Raw genomic sequence first — 16,080 nt, 5'->3', positions numbered from 1 at the left:
GAGCTTGATATTTAGGGCTGGCAAATCTGATAGGACCTGGAATTAATGACACCTCATTGAACTTCCACTCTTGCATTCCTGACAGTCTCAATGCGTATTTGGTATGTTTATGTCTTCCTCTTTTTCTCAAAATAGAAATATTTTATTATAAAGGCTCTAGGGAGTTAAACTCACATTATCTTTCAGGTCAGAATCTCAGGTTACATGAAAATCATATGAAACATTTGGAGAATTTGCTGGATATTCTCTGTTTGCTTCTTGAGATCTCAGTATCTCCTTATGCCTTGGGAGGTACAACTCAAATGAACAGCATTATCTGAGCCAATCTGACATTTTCGTGGGCACTGGTGGTGATCACAGGGTGAACCAGGGAAGAATGGGCAGGTTATTTAATTCCCAGACTCTCTCCCTGCCATGCTTTGTTTTGGAAAAGACTAGACATTCCTCATTGCAGGCCCTGTCAGGTCACAGATTTCCAATAAAACCCTCCCCTTAATCGTTTAGACCTAAGGGTGATATAATAGCTTCCAGTGCACTTTTCACTCTGCACTAAGAATTTCCTTGAATCCTTCCCCAAATTTTATAAAGTGTCTTTTTAAAAATGCCTTTAGCTCACCCCTGGAGGGTGCCATTTGTTTTATTCTGTTACAGATCCTGTGAAACGCTGAAACAAAAGAGAACATTGCACTTTTGCAGACTGTTGGAATTTGCATTCCAAGACATCACCTTTGGCCACAAGAACAAAAGGCCAATATATGAATGATAATTAAAGTATCACATTTCTAAATTCCAATGCTGTAGTCACAGGATGTGGCAGAAATGGTTGTGTGCCCTCTAAATAATTCATGTTTCCTATCAAAAGATCTCATCTAAAGTTTGCTCACCAGGCAAAAATCATATTTATCAAGGACAACCTTTCCACTCAAATATTGGCATTTCATTGGTGGATATGGATATGCTTTTCAAAAAGCAGATGTGGATTTGCCACTTTAGCTTTTCCTTTCCAATGGTTCCACACACACGGACACTGATCTCTCACAAGGTAGAAGAAGCAGTCTACCTGGAGGAGAAAACTACCCACTAACCAAGATTGCTGCAAGTAAAGGCTTGGTGGACAAGAAACAAAGCTTTATTTTAGGAAGGACTGATATTATGAGTTTACTTATCACAACAACTGAATTACCTAAACCAAATAGTGTGTGAATTTCTTTTAGTAGTGATCTCCCTTCCTAGCTTTCTTGTTTGTTACATGGTAACCTATAATTCCTTACACCCTGGCTAGTACAATGTGAGTGTTCCTTATATATCTAGGCCATGCCCACACTTCATGTCCTGCTCCAAATCTAAGTGCATTCATTGTGCTTCTATCCTTTTCATCTTAACTGCCCACCCAGTGCTAACACCTTCCACATCTTCTACACTCTGCAAGTCAGAACTGTAACATGTTCTATTATTGCCATTTTGAGTTCAGTATCTTTTTCAATTCCTCCTTTGACAGATTATGCTTTGGTTTAAATTTCATAAACTTCTACTTTCTAGATGACATGCTTCTATTCTATTCCTTAAACCCAAACATGTTTTCCTCTGCATTTGAGATGGTAGCCAATTTCAGTTCTACCTCCACCTTTCTCCTAATCACAAAAGGAGCTGCTTCTCTCAGTCTTCAGTGTGGTGGCCTCACTTACCAAAGCATGTCAGACATGCAGGAGGAAGAAACATACACTTCTCTTCAGTGGGATAATCCCTCGCCAAACCTGTGTCAGGATCGACTGATTTCTACCAAATCCTCAGGTAACCAGTTCTAATTATTTAGTCCAAGATGGTGCAGTTTTGTTTTGTTTCCAGTTCTTTGAAGAGCCCAAGGTGATATTTCTGATCAGAAATAACCCACTTAAGGTCCTCCCTGGTGGCGCAAGGGGTTAAGATGCAACCTTTGAAGCTGTCTGCAGCCATTGCAGGGTGAGTTCTATCCCAGGATGACCAGGGAGCAACACACATGGCACAGCAGACCTCTCCTGACTCACCCAGTGCTCCCCTCAGCAGTGTATTTCAATCAATCTGCCTGTTCTGTTCCCCACTCTATCTCTGGTGAATCCTCTCACCACCCCACACCTCTGGCCTGTACCCCAGTTCTTTAAATCTTTAAAACAACAACAACAAAGTCTATGAAATTCTAACAACCATCCCACAAGACTTAAAAAAAAAAAATAACCCACTTAAGATGATTATAATATGCGTGATATGCTCACATTAAAAAATGAAATGGAATGGAAGGTGAAAGGAAGAACAATGTGCTTGACATAGATGTAGTACTCTTCTCCGAAAAAGAAAAAGATTCCTGAGTTTGGAAAACAAGTGAAATAAATCGGATGTTTCAGTTCCTTCACAAGACACCTTGCAAATTTTCTGTTAACTAATAAGAATTAAGGAGAAAACATGAGTTGAAAAACTGACCAAATCTCAACCTGGAGCTGTCTGCTGTCAGCATCAGTTTTGTCTTTATTATTTAATGTTTGTGTTAGTTTGCTATTGTTTCAGTAACAGATTATCATAGTCTTAAGGGTTTAATTCAACAAAAATTTATTATCTTTGTTTAGAGATCAGAAATCCAAAATATTTTCACCGGGCTGAGGTAAAGGCACTGGCAGAGCTACCTTCCCTCAAGAGGCCCTCAAGAAGAATGCATTCCCTTGACTTTTCTAGTTTCTAGAACTGTGCTTCTTGCCTTGGTTTATGGCCTCTTCCTCCATCTTCAAAGCCAGGGCCTTAATACCTTCCTTTGTCTCTCTGGTTCTGTCATCATTTTAAACTGCGTCCCCCTGCTCTCCTACTTCTCATAAATTCCCAGGTAAACAAAGGGTTTTTCGAGAAACTTAACTTGATTGCATCTTTAAAGTCTCTTTGATAACATAAGGCAACATTTACAGGCTCCAGGAATTAGGACCTGGGCATCTTGGACAGGTACATTACTCCTATCACACTATGCCAAGTTAAATTTGATGTGTTTTCTCTGGTTAACGTTAAGAATATAAGAATATAACAAGTCACAAGAGTCTTCAGTTCTCAATCCTGAATAGTTACAAATTTACCTGGAAAAAAAATGTCCATCACCCAAAACTGTATATTTAAAAAAAATACTTTGAATCAATCATATTCAAGTGACAAGGGAAAGAGATTGGGGCATGCCAGCCAGCAGTTTTGCCTCCCCAAATTAAAGTTTGTTACCTGGTTTTCTACAATGTCTAAAAGATTATTGGAAAAGACTATAACTAATTAGCAAGGTTGTGGGATCATACAAGAAAAAGAGAAATTATTAAATCTATTCGGTTTGGCTTTCTTGCAAATCAGATGTATTCCACATTATAACCTGCATTTCAAAAAGTTCTCTTTTTCCTGTTTGACATGTTTATAAGACCTCAGTGATTCTCCAGTAGGAATGGTTATTATTAACTCCTTTTACTCAGTTGAGCCTAGTCCTGGCTCATGTCTTTCATCTTCTTTCTCTAACTCAATTTTATCATTTCTCTTTCTTATTTAGGAGTATATTGGCTGGTGGTGGCAATTTCATTTGTTTTCTGGGTCGGCTCATTGATGGCTTCCATTTTCTTGGGCTTTGTGTGTAAGTACAAAAGAATATCTTCAAAATATTTATATATATACACACACTTAAGAATATATATACACAATGTATATATACATATATACATATATATGCACATATATACACAAAAGAATATCTTCAAAATATTTATATATATACACAAAAAATATATATTCAAAAGAATATATATAAAACATATATATATACACACAAAAGAATATGTTCAAAATGTTTATATATACATACAAAAGAATATATATACAAAAGAATATATATACATAAAATATATACATACATATATACACAAAAGAATATTTTCAAAATGTTTATATATATACACAAAAGAATATATATACAAAAATATATATATACACAAAATATATATATATACACATATGCACACACAAAGAATATCTTCAAACTATTAACATATATACACAAAAGAATATATATACACAAAATATATATATACATATATATACACAAAAGAATATCTTCAAAATATTTATATATATATATATACACACCAAAGAATATATAAATATACAAAAGGATACATACACATTATATATATACACATATATACACACAAAAGAATATCTTCAAAATATTTATATATATAACATACTACATGTAACTTTAATGTCAATATAAATAAACTGTATAATTTATAACTGGATAAATAAATTAGGGACAATTAAATGTATATAAATAATATAAAATAAAGGCATTTTAATTTCAGTTATCTAACATTTATTTGCTATAAGCTTCTAAATCTTTGGATGCTACTGATAAATCTTACTGTTCATTTGCATGTTTAATTCATGCTGTAGATCCCTTTGAGAAAAATATTAGATTATATACATTATAATATCTTATTATATTATATGCATTACAATCAATGTGTGAGTCATGCTAACAGGATAAAGCATGCAGCATGAAAGATTTTAGTTAATCCTCTTAGCTTTCTAATATGCATTTATTCTAAACTTGATTTTATAAATTCTCCTACTAAGAGTTTTTCATTTTACACTAGGCAAAGAATAATTGTTTAATGCAAACTTGAGAACTTTCTTTAGACCATAGTTAGCTATACTTCTTTATTCCTTTTAATTCAATTTTGAAAAATATTTCCACATTTGGCAAGTGAAGTTTTATAAAATAAAATAACACAGTTGCAGATTCTAATAAAATAATTAAAAACTCTTATTAACCCTTATGCTACCACTAAAAAAATATACTTAGAAGGAAGTATAATGGACTTTAGTGGCTGGTGCACTACGTGTGATGATATCTGATGGGGGGGTACTTAATGTTACTTCAATTTAAAAAAATAAGCAGGGCCTCCCCGGTGGCGCAGCGGGTTGAGCACTGTGCTGTGAAGCTGTCCGCAGCCTCTGCAGAGTGGGTTTGATTCCTGGCCAGCCAGGGAGAAACCCATATGGCATAGCAGATCTTTCCTGCCTCGCCTGCTGCTCCCCTCAGCAATGTCTTCAGTCCGTCTGCCTGTTCTGCTCCCTGCTCTGTCTCTGGTGAATTCTCTCACCCTCCTGCGCCTCTGACTTGTACCCCAGATCTTGTATATATAAACAAATCTTTAAAAAAATTTTAAAAAGCAGATTTATTTTTTTTTTAAAGTCAAAGAAAATATAAAAGGTAAAAAAATAGGTTCAGAAAGACAAAGATAGAGCTAAGATCTGGATAAATCCTTTTCCTTCTTTTTGGCAAATCATTTTTCAATTTAAAAGGCATTACCTGGAGAAAAAGAATTATAAATTCTGAGAATGAGGAAGAGACAGGTTCAGATTTGCTGCCACAAAGTATAGGAAACTTGACCTTATTCATGTTAGCCCTGGGCTTAATTTTCTGACCGTTCTTAGAGGAATGCTTTAAGAATTTCTAGGAGCTCAGAAAATAATTGTGAACTCAATCAACTCCAATAAAATAGCACAGAACAGGTGCTCCCTGGTGGCGCAAGGGGTTAAGATGCAACCTATGAAGCTATCCACAGCCACTGCAGCATGAGTTCGATCCCCAGGCCGGCCAGGGAGCTACCCACAAGGCGCAGCAGACCTCTCCTGCCTCACCCACTGCTCCCCTCAACAGTGTATTTCAGTCCATCCACCTGTTCTGCTCCCCACTCTGTCTCTGGTGAATCCTCTCACCCCACACCTATGGCCTGTACCTCAGTTCTTGTAAGCATAAATAAATAAATCTTAAAAAATAAAAGCAAAGACCCACATAAATGTCAGAACTTCCAGAAAGTTTTCCTTATCTCATGCAATCGTATTTCTATTCTTTATCAAAAAAAGTCAATCAAATACTAGTTCACTTTTTAAAGAAATTTATTTTGAAATACACGCTTACAAGCAGACGCACTGGAAGAAGATTGCAGAAGTGAAAAAGACCATTAAGTATCAAACAATATTGTGCAGTTCTTCCATAAAAACCATAAAAGTTTAGAGGAGCAATGACAAGCTCAATTCTAACTACAAGATTGTCTATTTAACAGGCATAGTAAATATCAAAAAATATGGTTTAAATATCAATTCTGTATAATTGGTTTTAATGTTATTTTGTAAATTCTATTTGGGGTGAGAAGATAAAGGAAACTTGAAGTATGAAGAACACTTGCAATTAAAAATAACATTAACTTATGATGCAATATTTAAGGTATTATTGTCAAGTGAATGGGATATAGGATTTGTTTCTTATATAAAAATAAATAAACCTATAGTCTCAATCACCCATTATTATATAGCCAAAAGCATATAGTTCATATTAAGATGTTTATTAAAAGCATGCTGTGCATTTTTCAAGTCCTCAAAAGCTTGCTCTCCATTGGGTACTAAATTTTGTCTCCCCTGATAGTTCATGAAATCTGTTTACATAAACCATGACAATCATATTCTTTTTTTAAAAGCAAGCATATGCCTTTTTTAAAATGCATTTATTTATGCATTCAAGAACTGGGGTATAGGCCAGAGGTGTGGGGGGTGAGAGGATTCACCAGAGACAGCGTGGGGAACAGAACAGGCAGACTGACTGAAATACACTGCTGAGGGGAGCAGCGGGTGAGTCAGGAGAGGTCTGCTGCTCCATGTGGGTTGCTCTCTGGCCAACAAGGGGATCGAACTCGTGCTTCAGAAGCCAGGGACAGCTCCACAGTGCTGTGCTCAACCCCTTGCGCTTAATGAACTCTGGATTATCTAAATTCTATTGGACACATACATTCCATTTTTGGATAATTTTCCTATAAATAAACCTGAACATGTAGCAATGGGGGAAGGGGGAGAAGATTGGGAAAAACTTAAGTGCAAATCATTAAGGAACAATTTAAGCAATGGGACATCCCTGTGTGGAATGCCAATGAGCCGAAAGAGAAGGAAAGGGGTGGGGATTGGAGGAAGGGAGGTAGGGAAACAACAACAGCGAGTTGCTCTCTATAAATAAACATTCACGACATGTTAAGTGAAAAAAAAAAGGCATTTAAAATAATGAGTATAACTACTCTGCAATTTGATTGACAAAGGACATTTAACAAAGTGACACTGGAAGGATATATGAGCATACCTAACACTGGAAGCAGGAAGAGTAAAATAAATGGTGACAATTGTGAAACAAGGTATTTCAATGTTTACTATTTAATTGTTTTTGAAATGCTTTATCATCATGGATGCAGTATGTATTAAAACAACTTTTTAAACTCTTCAAACAAAAATTGGATGAAGGAAATGTTACTTTAAGGAGGTTAAGAAAAGCTAGCTAGAAAATAAAATATTCAAACTTTCAGTAATTGATGGAAAATTCTTACACATTAAAGTTTTTTTCTTTTGTTTTGTTTTACTTAGAAAACCTATTACTAAACAAATATAAACTATTTTTACCTTTAGTTTTTATGCAAGGGTAGTGGTTTTTATTTTTTTCTATCAACTGCTTCCAGATATTGCTGCAAAATCTGCCTGAATTCTGAGTTGTTGTTTTCTTTTAAAGATTTATTTTCTTTATGCAAGAACCGGGGTACAGGCAGATGCACAGGAGGGTAAGAGGATTCACCAGATACAGAGCAGGGAACAGAACAGGTAGAAGAACCAAAATACACTGCTGAGGGAAGCAGCGGGCGAGACAGGAGAGGTCTGCCTCGCCATGTGGGTTGCTCCGAGGCTGGCGGGGATCGAACCAGCACTGCAGAGGCTACAGAGAGCATCACAGCGCTGCGCTAAACCGCCTGTGCCACTAGGGAGGCCCTGAATTCTGAGTTTTTTGATGAGGTTTATCTACAGTTATTTCAAGGACATTTGTAGAAACAAAGAAAATTGGGGTAGTGGTCCAATTAATGTACTTATCTGATGTTTCTTATACCTCGAGGAAAACAGAAAGATTTGTTAAAATTTACCTTATCTATTTAGAGCCTTACTTTCTGGGAACTTGGAGTTTTAGCAACATCATAAACCTTGAAGTCTGTCTTTTCAGTTACTGATTTGCCAGGAGGCAGCATTTTTTAATTCACAGCTATCTCTCCTTGTGCCCCTTAGTTCAAACCAAGGAGAGGGGTACCCAGTCAGCTGTTGGTTTTAGTTAACACTGGTTTGTGGGAGTGCAATTGGGTGAGTAAGAAGACAGGGAAGTAAACTTTTCGCTGTGTATCCTTTGTAGCTTTTGATTCTTGAAAAATTTAAATATTAAACAAAAATTTAAAACTCAAATAATGGATTGTAAATAATGTCAATTATAGTCAAACATAATCAGTTATTTGTATTTCTTTTTAGTCCTGTTGAAAGATCACTTTTGATACTATGTCAGCATTTTATTAGGGATTATTGCTATTGTTTGAAGGGTTCCAAGTGTCTGCTATTGTAAGCGAGCAGCAGGAGAAACTCATCCAACATGAAAAAGAACTGCAGAACTTTACACAGTGGAGGAAAAACCATGAACGCCAGATGACAAATTGCCAAACATTCGTGCAAAGCACTACCAGTCCAGGTAACTGATAAAAAATCAGTTTCTACTCTGCAGGTACAAATGTATGTATGAATTTCTCACAAGAAACTGACACATTGTAGTCTATGCAACATGGCAGTCAGGATTTTATAATGAGGGAGACATAATTTTGATCTATTCTTCAGTTCAATCTCATTTATATATTTTGGTGGTGGAAAAGTGAGACATGCGCGTATGAAAAAGCTAAAAATGGAACTTTAAAAGTTAAAATAAATTTTTTTTAAAATGACAAAATTTAAAACTAAATTGGTTCAGTACAATTAACAAACATGAAGTAACAAACAAACAAGGTAAGACTATATATTACACAAACTTAAAGGAAAGATTTATAAAACTAGAATGATCAGATTAGTTATTACAGAAGAGGAATGAGTTGGGAGAAGATATTTCCAAAATAATTGTATCTGTAGATACCTACTGCAGTTGAATATAATTATATAAATCTTACCATAGTCAGAGTCAGAGAAGCTGCAACCGGTAAATACTACATCATGTGAGCCATCTGGTTAGACTATTCATTTCATTGGGAGGTGTTGTGGGGGTTCTTGTGAAGAAATGTGCTATTAATCTTTTACAATGACAATAATAAAGTAAAATGTTTATATTGAAAGCCTTTAACCACAGCCCTTGTCCAGATACTTGGATTCATAATGGAGAAAGTTGTTACCGTGTCTTTGAAAAACATCAAGAGTGGAATAGCAGTAAAGAGGAATGTCAGAAAATGGGAACTGAGCTTCTGCAAATAGAGAACAAGAAAGAAATGGTAAACACTGTTCATGGTTTGTTATCATTCTGAAAATATCTCATTATGTGTTAAAAGAATAGAATAAATCAAGAAGAATATATTTGTCTCCTTTATGCTAATCAAAAGAGGGAGAAGTTTAGTGAAATAGCATCTTGTGACATTCTAACTGATTCCAAGGTATATATTATAAATGTATTTATGTTTTCAATATATTATTTTCAGTTTGTTGTAAGGAATTCTCATAACTTTTAGTTATTTTGTAATTCTCAAGGAGAAGCAGAAATATAAAAAGTTGATGTCATGAAGTGAAAAGGTATATAAAAATAAGCATTTACAAATGAAATGCTTAATTGACATTAAACCTAATTTACTGATATCTGAACAAGTCAATAATAAGATATTTCCCTGAAATATTTTGTACCCTTAAACGTGTGTAAAGGGAATGCATAATTATTAAAATTTTAAAAATGCGACCTTATTAAAAATGCACCTTATTTTCATTATTTGAAGTTCATTTTTATAAGAATAATGTTGAAACAATTTGTTAATTGCAATAAAGTAAGGCAACTTGAACTAACCTATTACAATTATGGGTTTACACTATTCTTTCTGTGCAAATTTGGTGATGAAAGTTAGAAATATATCTTCCAAAAAATATTACTACAGTTAAGTTGCTTCTGGAATCTCCTAAGCTATTTATCATTTTGAAATATACTGTGAAAATGATATAGATGGCCTATGACATCAGAGATATTTTTACTTTTCACAAGAATGAGGGTTCAACATAACACTTCCTTTTTTGACATACACTTCTGCCAAACTCTGAATCTGTTAAAACTATTTTAATACCACATGCCAATTTTTCCCATAGGACCATGGGAAATGACTACATTGGTCATTTAGCAACAGGAAAAAAAATCTATAAAATGTACCGCTTTGTAAACATACCCTCTCTCTTCAACACTCAAGTTCACATTAATTTCTGTCTAGACAAAATGCTAAACTTCACATTTCCCAATAGTTTGTGGTTATTGTTTGTCCTCCTTTCACCCTCAGGTTTTATTTCTTATAGGATTTTGTCACTGGCAGACTGAAGATCAGAAGTGACTTGGATTACTGGGTTGGACTGTTTCAGAATGAACTCAACCAAACTTGGGTTTGGCTAGATGGCTCCTCTCCTTCCCCTGACCTGTAAGTCACTGAAGGGAATGTTACATGAAAAATTAGAAACATGAAGGAACACAAAAGTCCATTTTATTCCATACCTTAGATTTCTCCCAGGAGTATTACCAGTGTGATAATTTCACAGGCTCTGAATTATAATCAAAGCTGACATCTTTGCACAGTAGATGAGCATTTGAATAATAAAAAGGGCCAATCTGTTGGTTGGCGGTTGATGGTGATTAGATTTTGGTAGTGGGTGTGGCAAGAAAATGTAATATTGGAACCTACACAGTCTTGTAAACTAATGTCACCTTAAAGGAGAGAGTATCTTCATGGCTACTCACACTTCCTCCTTCACAGTCTTCCTTCCATTCACCTCTAGCATAGTCTCATCAAAATTTGAGTCTGAATGATCACTATTATGAAATTATTAAGTACATTTCCTTTGCATCATTTAATGGCTAGAAAATGTCACAGCAAAGAGAGTATACTAATTTTAAGCAATTTTAAGCACATTAAGCTTTTCAGATAGAAATGGGGAGGTTGATAAGCAGGTTCAGATGACTTAGTACTTAGAGAATTAAGAGTCAGTAAAAAAATATCCAATTTAGAGCCCATATTTGTGTATCCTTGTATTTTTAAAAATTATAGTATTTGCCGAAATTATGTTAAAATATTTTTATTGAGACACAACAGCTCTTGGGGATGAAGTAGATCTACCACCAGAGGGTGCCATATTAAAACAAAGCAAAACAAAACAAAAAACCTCACACCTCGGTTTAGCAACCCCACAAGAACATCATCATAACCCACACCTAACCTCAGATCCATTGAACTGCCTCTCTAGGTTACCAGAAAGGAAACCCCAATCAGCTGACCAGGTTTGTGGGTACCTCAAAAGCAAGTTACTCCTTTTCAGTAAATGCACCTCCATCTGGAAATATTTTGTCTGTGAGAAGAAGTATGCTCCAAGACCTGGTGTCTGAAAGAAATGGTGCTCAAAGGGCCTCCCTGGTGGCGCAGGGATTAAGATGCAACCTATGAAGCAATCCGCAGCCACTGCAGCATGAGTTCTATTCCCGGCCGGCCAGAGAGAAACCCACATGGCGGGACAGACCTCTCCTGTCTCGCCCGCTGCTCCCCTCAGCAGTGACTTCGGTCAGTCTGCCTGTTCTGTTTCCCACTCTGTCTCTGGTGAATCCTCTCACCTCCACATCTCTAGCCTGTACCCCAATTCTTGTATATAAATAAATAAATCTTTAAAAAAAGAAAAAAAGAAATGGTGCTCAAAGCCATCTGTGTTACAGTGGTATCTGGAAGAGGCCGCTGCAAAACCTGTCGCAAATGCCAACCAGCAAGTGTGGATGGAAGCTAATGTGTGCCGTGAAACCGGTTTCCTGCAACTCAGAACTTAACTTTTGCGTATATGCTTGGGAATATTCTTTAGTACTTTCTAGATACTCATTTGACTTCGTTCAAATTGCCAAAAATAACAATGACTTAGAGCCACAGATGACAACATCCTGAAGAATTGAGAACTGAAGAAAAAATATTTCTACTTGCCCTTCCTCCCTCTCCTGTTCCTCCTCCTCCTTCATCTCCCAGAATGCCTATAAATCCCCACAGGACTCTCTAGGTTACTAGGCAAATGATGCACAGCTGTATGTGATGCTATATTTTTTTAATAAATAAATGTTACCTTTTCAATGCACTCTCTGAATTGAATTTTATTTTATTTTTTTATTTCAATCTTTCATTTCTCTCAAGGAGTAATTCTTCTCTCGAGGAGAAGGATTCTGATCCTTCTTGCCTTATAGTGAAGACCCCACTTAAATAGAGTTCAATAAAATCTAATTTACCCAGACAATGGAAGTCTCTTAAATGAACCTAACAATCTATTGTAAAAGGTGACCTTTGCAGCATAAAGTTCTTTAAGAATGGGAAGAGTGTGTTTTGTTTTTTTTTTTTAACTTTGAGCTTCAATGTTGGGAATTTCAGTACAAGGGATTTTCTCTAGTTTTCTGCTGCCCCTCGACTTGGAGAACAGTGCCTGTACCTGTCTCCTGCATTTGGTTTTCACAGCTGGCAGCTGGCAGCTGACTATAATAACCTGGAATAAAGGAGAAACAATAGCTACTTTTGGTAGTAAAGACTGTTTGTCTTCATGATTCCTCAAAGTATTGTCATGGAGCTATGTTTAGAGAGAGAATAGGAAGCATATAATAACTCTTTTTAGAAAAACACAATGAAGCAAAAAGCAAACATCCTCCCGCTGAGGTCACTCCACCATTACACTACGCAGTATTTACAAATCAGAATTTTATCTACACAGCAGCTGGGCTAAGCTCCAGTGAATTTCCTCAATGGCAATGTTGCTTTCCATATAGAAATTTGGGGTGTAAGATTTTTTTTTCTGCAGGTTGCATTTGACCTAGAATATTAGGGTCTTTTCAAGGTTCAAGGCAGTGGTGAGAGATTGGGCCTTACCACTAGGGTCACCAGTTTTACATCTTAGTCTCACCAACAATGAATTGGGTATCTGATATAACTCACTCACCCAGTCCCAAGTCAGCTTTGCAAAGTGGAAAGGAAAGGAAAGCTCTGTTCTTTAAATGTGAAGACACGTTGTTATATGGAACAGTCAAAGTGCATTAAACGTATAAAAAGAAAAACAAAGAATAGTGATATGAATCAAATGCTAATATTAACAGAGTCTAAACATTTTTCATACCATGAACCTTATAAAGGAAGCCATGGACACTTTAAATCAGGTGATGTGGCTTTTTGCATACTTGAAAAGTTACAGGAATCTATTCACAAAATATCTGTTGCCCAAATATTAAGACCATGGCTGAGACAACCTACTATAAGACTCTTCTCCTTACCTGGTGATCTGCTGCTATCCCCCAAGTGAAAGCCCCCATTGCATTTCTCACACTTCCTGCTGTTAAGAGCTCATGACCTGCTTCCTGTTGATAAGTTTTAAGAGCTGATCCAATATCCTCAGGAAAAGAAGTAGCTCATTGTGTGCCCTGCGGAGCTGGCTCCACCAGGAAAGACCATGTTCCTCACTTGACTTTTCCTGCAGTTTCTTCAGAATTACTTAAGCACACAAGAACCTAAAAGAAAAAAAAATTCTTCTCATGCAGAAAACCAATGCCAGGGGTGGTGCCCTCTGATTCTCCATGGAAAATTCTTCTCAGCAAATCATATTTTCAGGTACATCTTATGATTATTCCCTATTTCTAAAATTAAAAAAATGTCTGTGGAGAAAATGTTGAGTCCCACTGCCTCTGTTCTTTTAAGTGTTTACTCATATTGTGACGAAGATGGTGGGGTTCATTATGCAGGCTTGGAGTTGGGGACAAAGATGGAGACGCATATTTTCGAGAAGAGCAAACACATCAAGTAAATGCAAAGTTTTGCTTTTTCACCATCTAAAGCAACATTTTCCTTTGGTTGTAGATTAGGAGAGAATATTATTGAACACCCTCTTTCCAGGTGGCTAGGATCTTTAAAGTAATGGCATTTAAAGAGACCCTTATCATCCATTCCTGAACTAGGTTGCAATTATGTAGGATGCCAGGGGTCAAAATAGAATGTGTGTTGGGTCCCTATGTTACAGGGCAGGATGAGGGGCACCCAGGGACCCCCAAACTTGTGCACTCTAAATGGGGTCTGCCATCCGCTGCAACAACACAAAACATACTCTAGTACATAAGACTTTCATTGGAAGGAAACTTTAATACAATTAGTGTGCAATAAAGACTAGAGAAGAGAAAGAATACAGTTTCCAAATCAAGCACCCAAAGTTACCCATTCTATCATGGGGTGGGTAAATGTCCAGCCAAATAGGATTGTTGAGGCCCAAAAGCTTGCCACAAGTCTAAGGCATCTTCTGGTGGAGACACATAGAAATGAGGCAGACGGGGCCAGGCAAATCTGGAAGGAAAGGAGAAAAATCAAAACCCAAGTCAAGATAAAGGTTGCCATTGTCAGCCTCACCATGGGTCTCTCATTCACATCTCTGTCTCTTTCAAGTGTCCCTGGCACAAGCCCAAGGCTGAGAAGCAAGTGCTTCTTCTTCACATATCTCTGCTCCAGGTGCCTCCTCCAGGTCTTCCTCTTGATCTCGTCCTACCTTGTCTCTCTCCACTTCTCCTCAGCCAGGTATCTCCCTTCCTCAGTCTTTCTCTCATTCTTCTAGGTTCACCTCCCTGACCACTTCTACCCTTCCTTAGGGAGGGGCAAAGGATCCTCCCCTCTCCCTGGGGATTACCCTGTTACACCTGTTTTGCAATTTATTCTGCAAAGTCATTTGACATTTTCATAGTAGTCATATTTTCTTTTTGCAAAAAAAAAAAAGCTTAAATAACCATTGCTTAGCTAAAGGCCTAATTCATTTCTTGTGTGCTTATTTTATTAGCCACATTTGTTAAATATTTGTACCTATTATGGGAAATATTTGGTAAAATCCATGATTCCCTAATGTTGCTGGCATTCTACAATTTGTTTATAAATACAGGCTTCCAAATTAGACTGTTTACACCTGTTGATGCTTCTCTAATTTTAAAACTGAATCACCAAGTCCCTTCGCCACCCCCATATTTACATATTTTCAATATCCTTGATATTGCGATTTAAGTTATAAAATTTCACATTTACCTTATTTCAACCAACAGTAGAATCATGAGGAAATTATAAATATTTCTACTTTACATTTCACAAAATACGTGTGCAATAAAGTGATTTTCCCAATACTGTGTCAAAATAAGGGCTCTAAAACTCTCATGAAGCAATTCAGTTTTCTTCATATGACAAAATAAATTAGCCCTAAGTTTGTTCAATACTTAAGACATTTCCTAGCTAGTCAACAGAAAATTTAAAGTTCTTAAGAAATCTTCCAGTGGTGATTGGTAAGTGAGTATTAAGAAAATGATTACGTTCTATTTATCATTTTGACTAACTTAATGAGATAGATAGATGTTTACTGGAAATGAAACTGAACCACCTGAGTTTCCACTGTTGAAATACAAAGATTTATAATACACTGTCCATTCTAGAGTATTACTTATTGATTTATCTATAAGCCAATGAAGTCAGGTGCTGTTACGGTGTTGTTTGCAATGACCTCTGTTGTGTTTGTGCATATTGTCATCCTGAGAAAGGCGTGTCTAGACACCAGCTTTATACTTGGATGTCATAGTCTTTCTCTTCTCCACAGGCCGATTGGATAACTTGCCCAATTGCAAATTGGTTTACTCATCCTTAGCCATGTGTTGATGACAAACTTGTCTCAAAGGATTTTATTTTAGGAAATTATTACAAACCCAGCTTTGAGTATACCTCTCAAAGACTTCTTATTTTATAAACAATCAGTACTCTCGTACTGCCATCAAAACTCGTAGAGCCATCAAAACTCGTAGGGCTCAAATAATTAAAACTCTTATTGTTATATTTTGAAGCACATCATGCTAAATTTTTCCCAAAACCAAAAATCCATTCTAAAATCACATAATTTATATTATTTATTCATATTTATTATTATTAAATCTTTAGTACCTGAAAA

The 16,080-nt window shown here is 36.2% G+C and overlaps 1 protein-coding gene across 1 annotated transcript; it reads left to right on the top strand.

The window, feature by feature from the left end:
- Positions 1–1,700: 1,700 nt before the first annotated feature.
- Positions 1,701–13,952, top strand: CLEC9A (C-type lectin domain containing 9A; the record flags this gene model as incomplete). The annotated part of the gene is made up of 5 exons (XM_084256057.1): positions 1,701–1,791; positions 8,438–8,584; positions 9,214–9,365; positions 10,420–10,538; positions 13,862–13,952. The coding sequence occupies 5 exons, from the start codon at positions 1,701–1,703 to the stop codon at positions 13,950–13,952; spliced, it is 600 nt and encodes a 199-aa protein (XP_084112183.1).
- Positions 13,953–16,080: the final 2,128 nt, after the last annotated feature.

This window comes from Talpa europaea (genome assembly GCF_964194135.1).
Source record: "Talpa europaea genome assembly, chromosome: 15".
NCBI classification, from domain to species: Eukaryota; Metazoa; Chordata; class Mammalia; order Eulipotyphla; family Talpidae; genus Talpa; species Talpa europaea.
The sequence above is the reverse complement of the archived record's forward strand: the minus strand, read 5'-3'. Positions and strand labels throughout refer to the sequence as shown.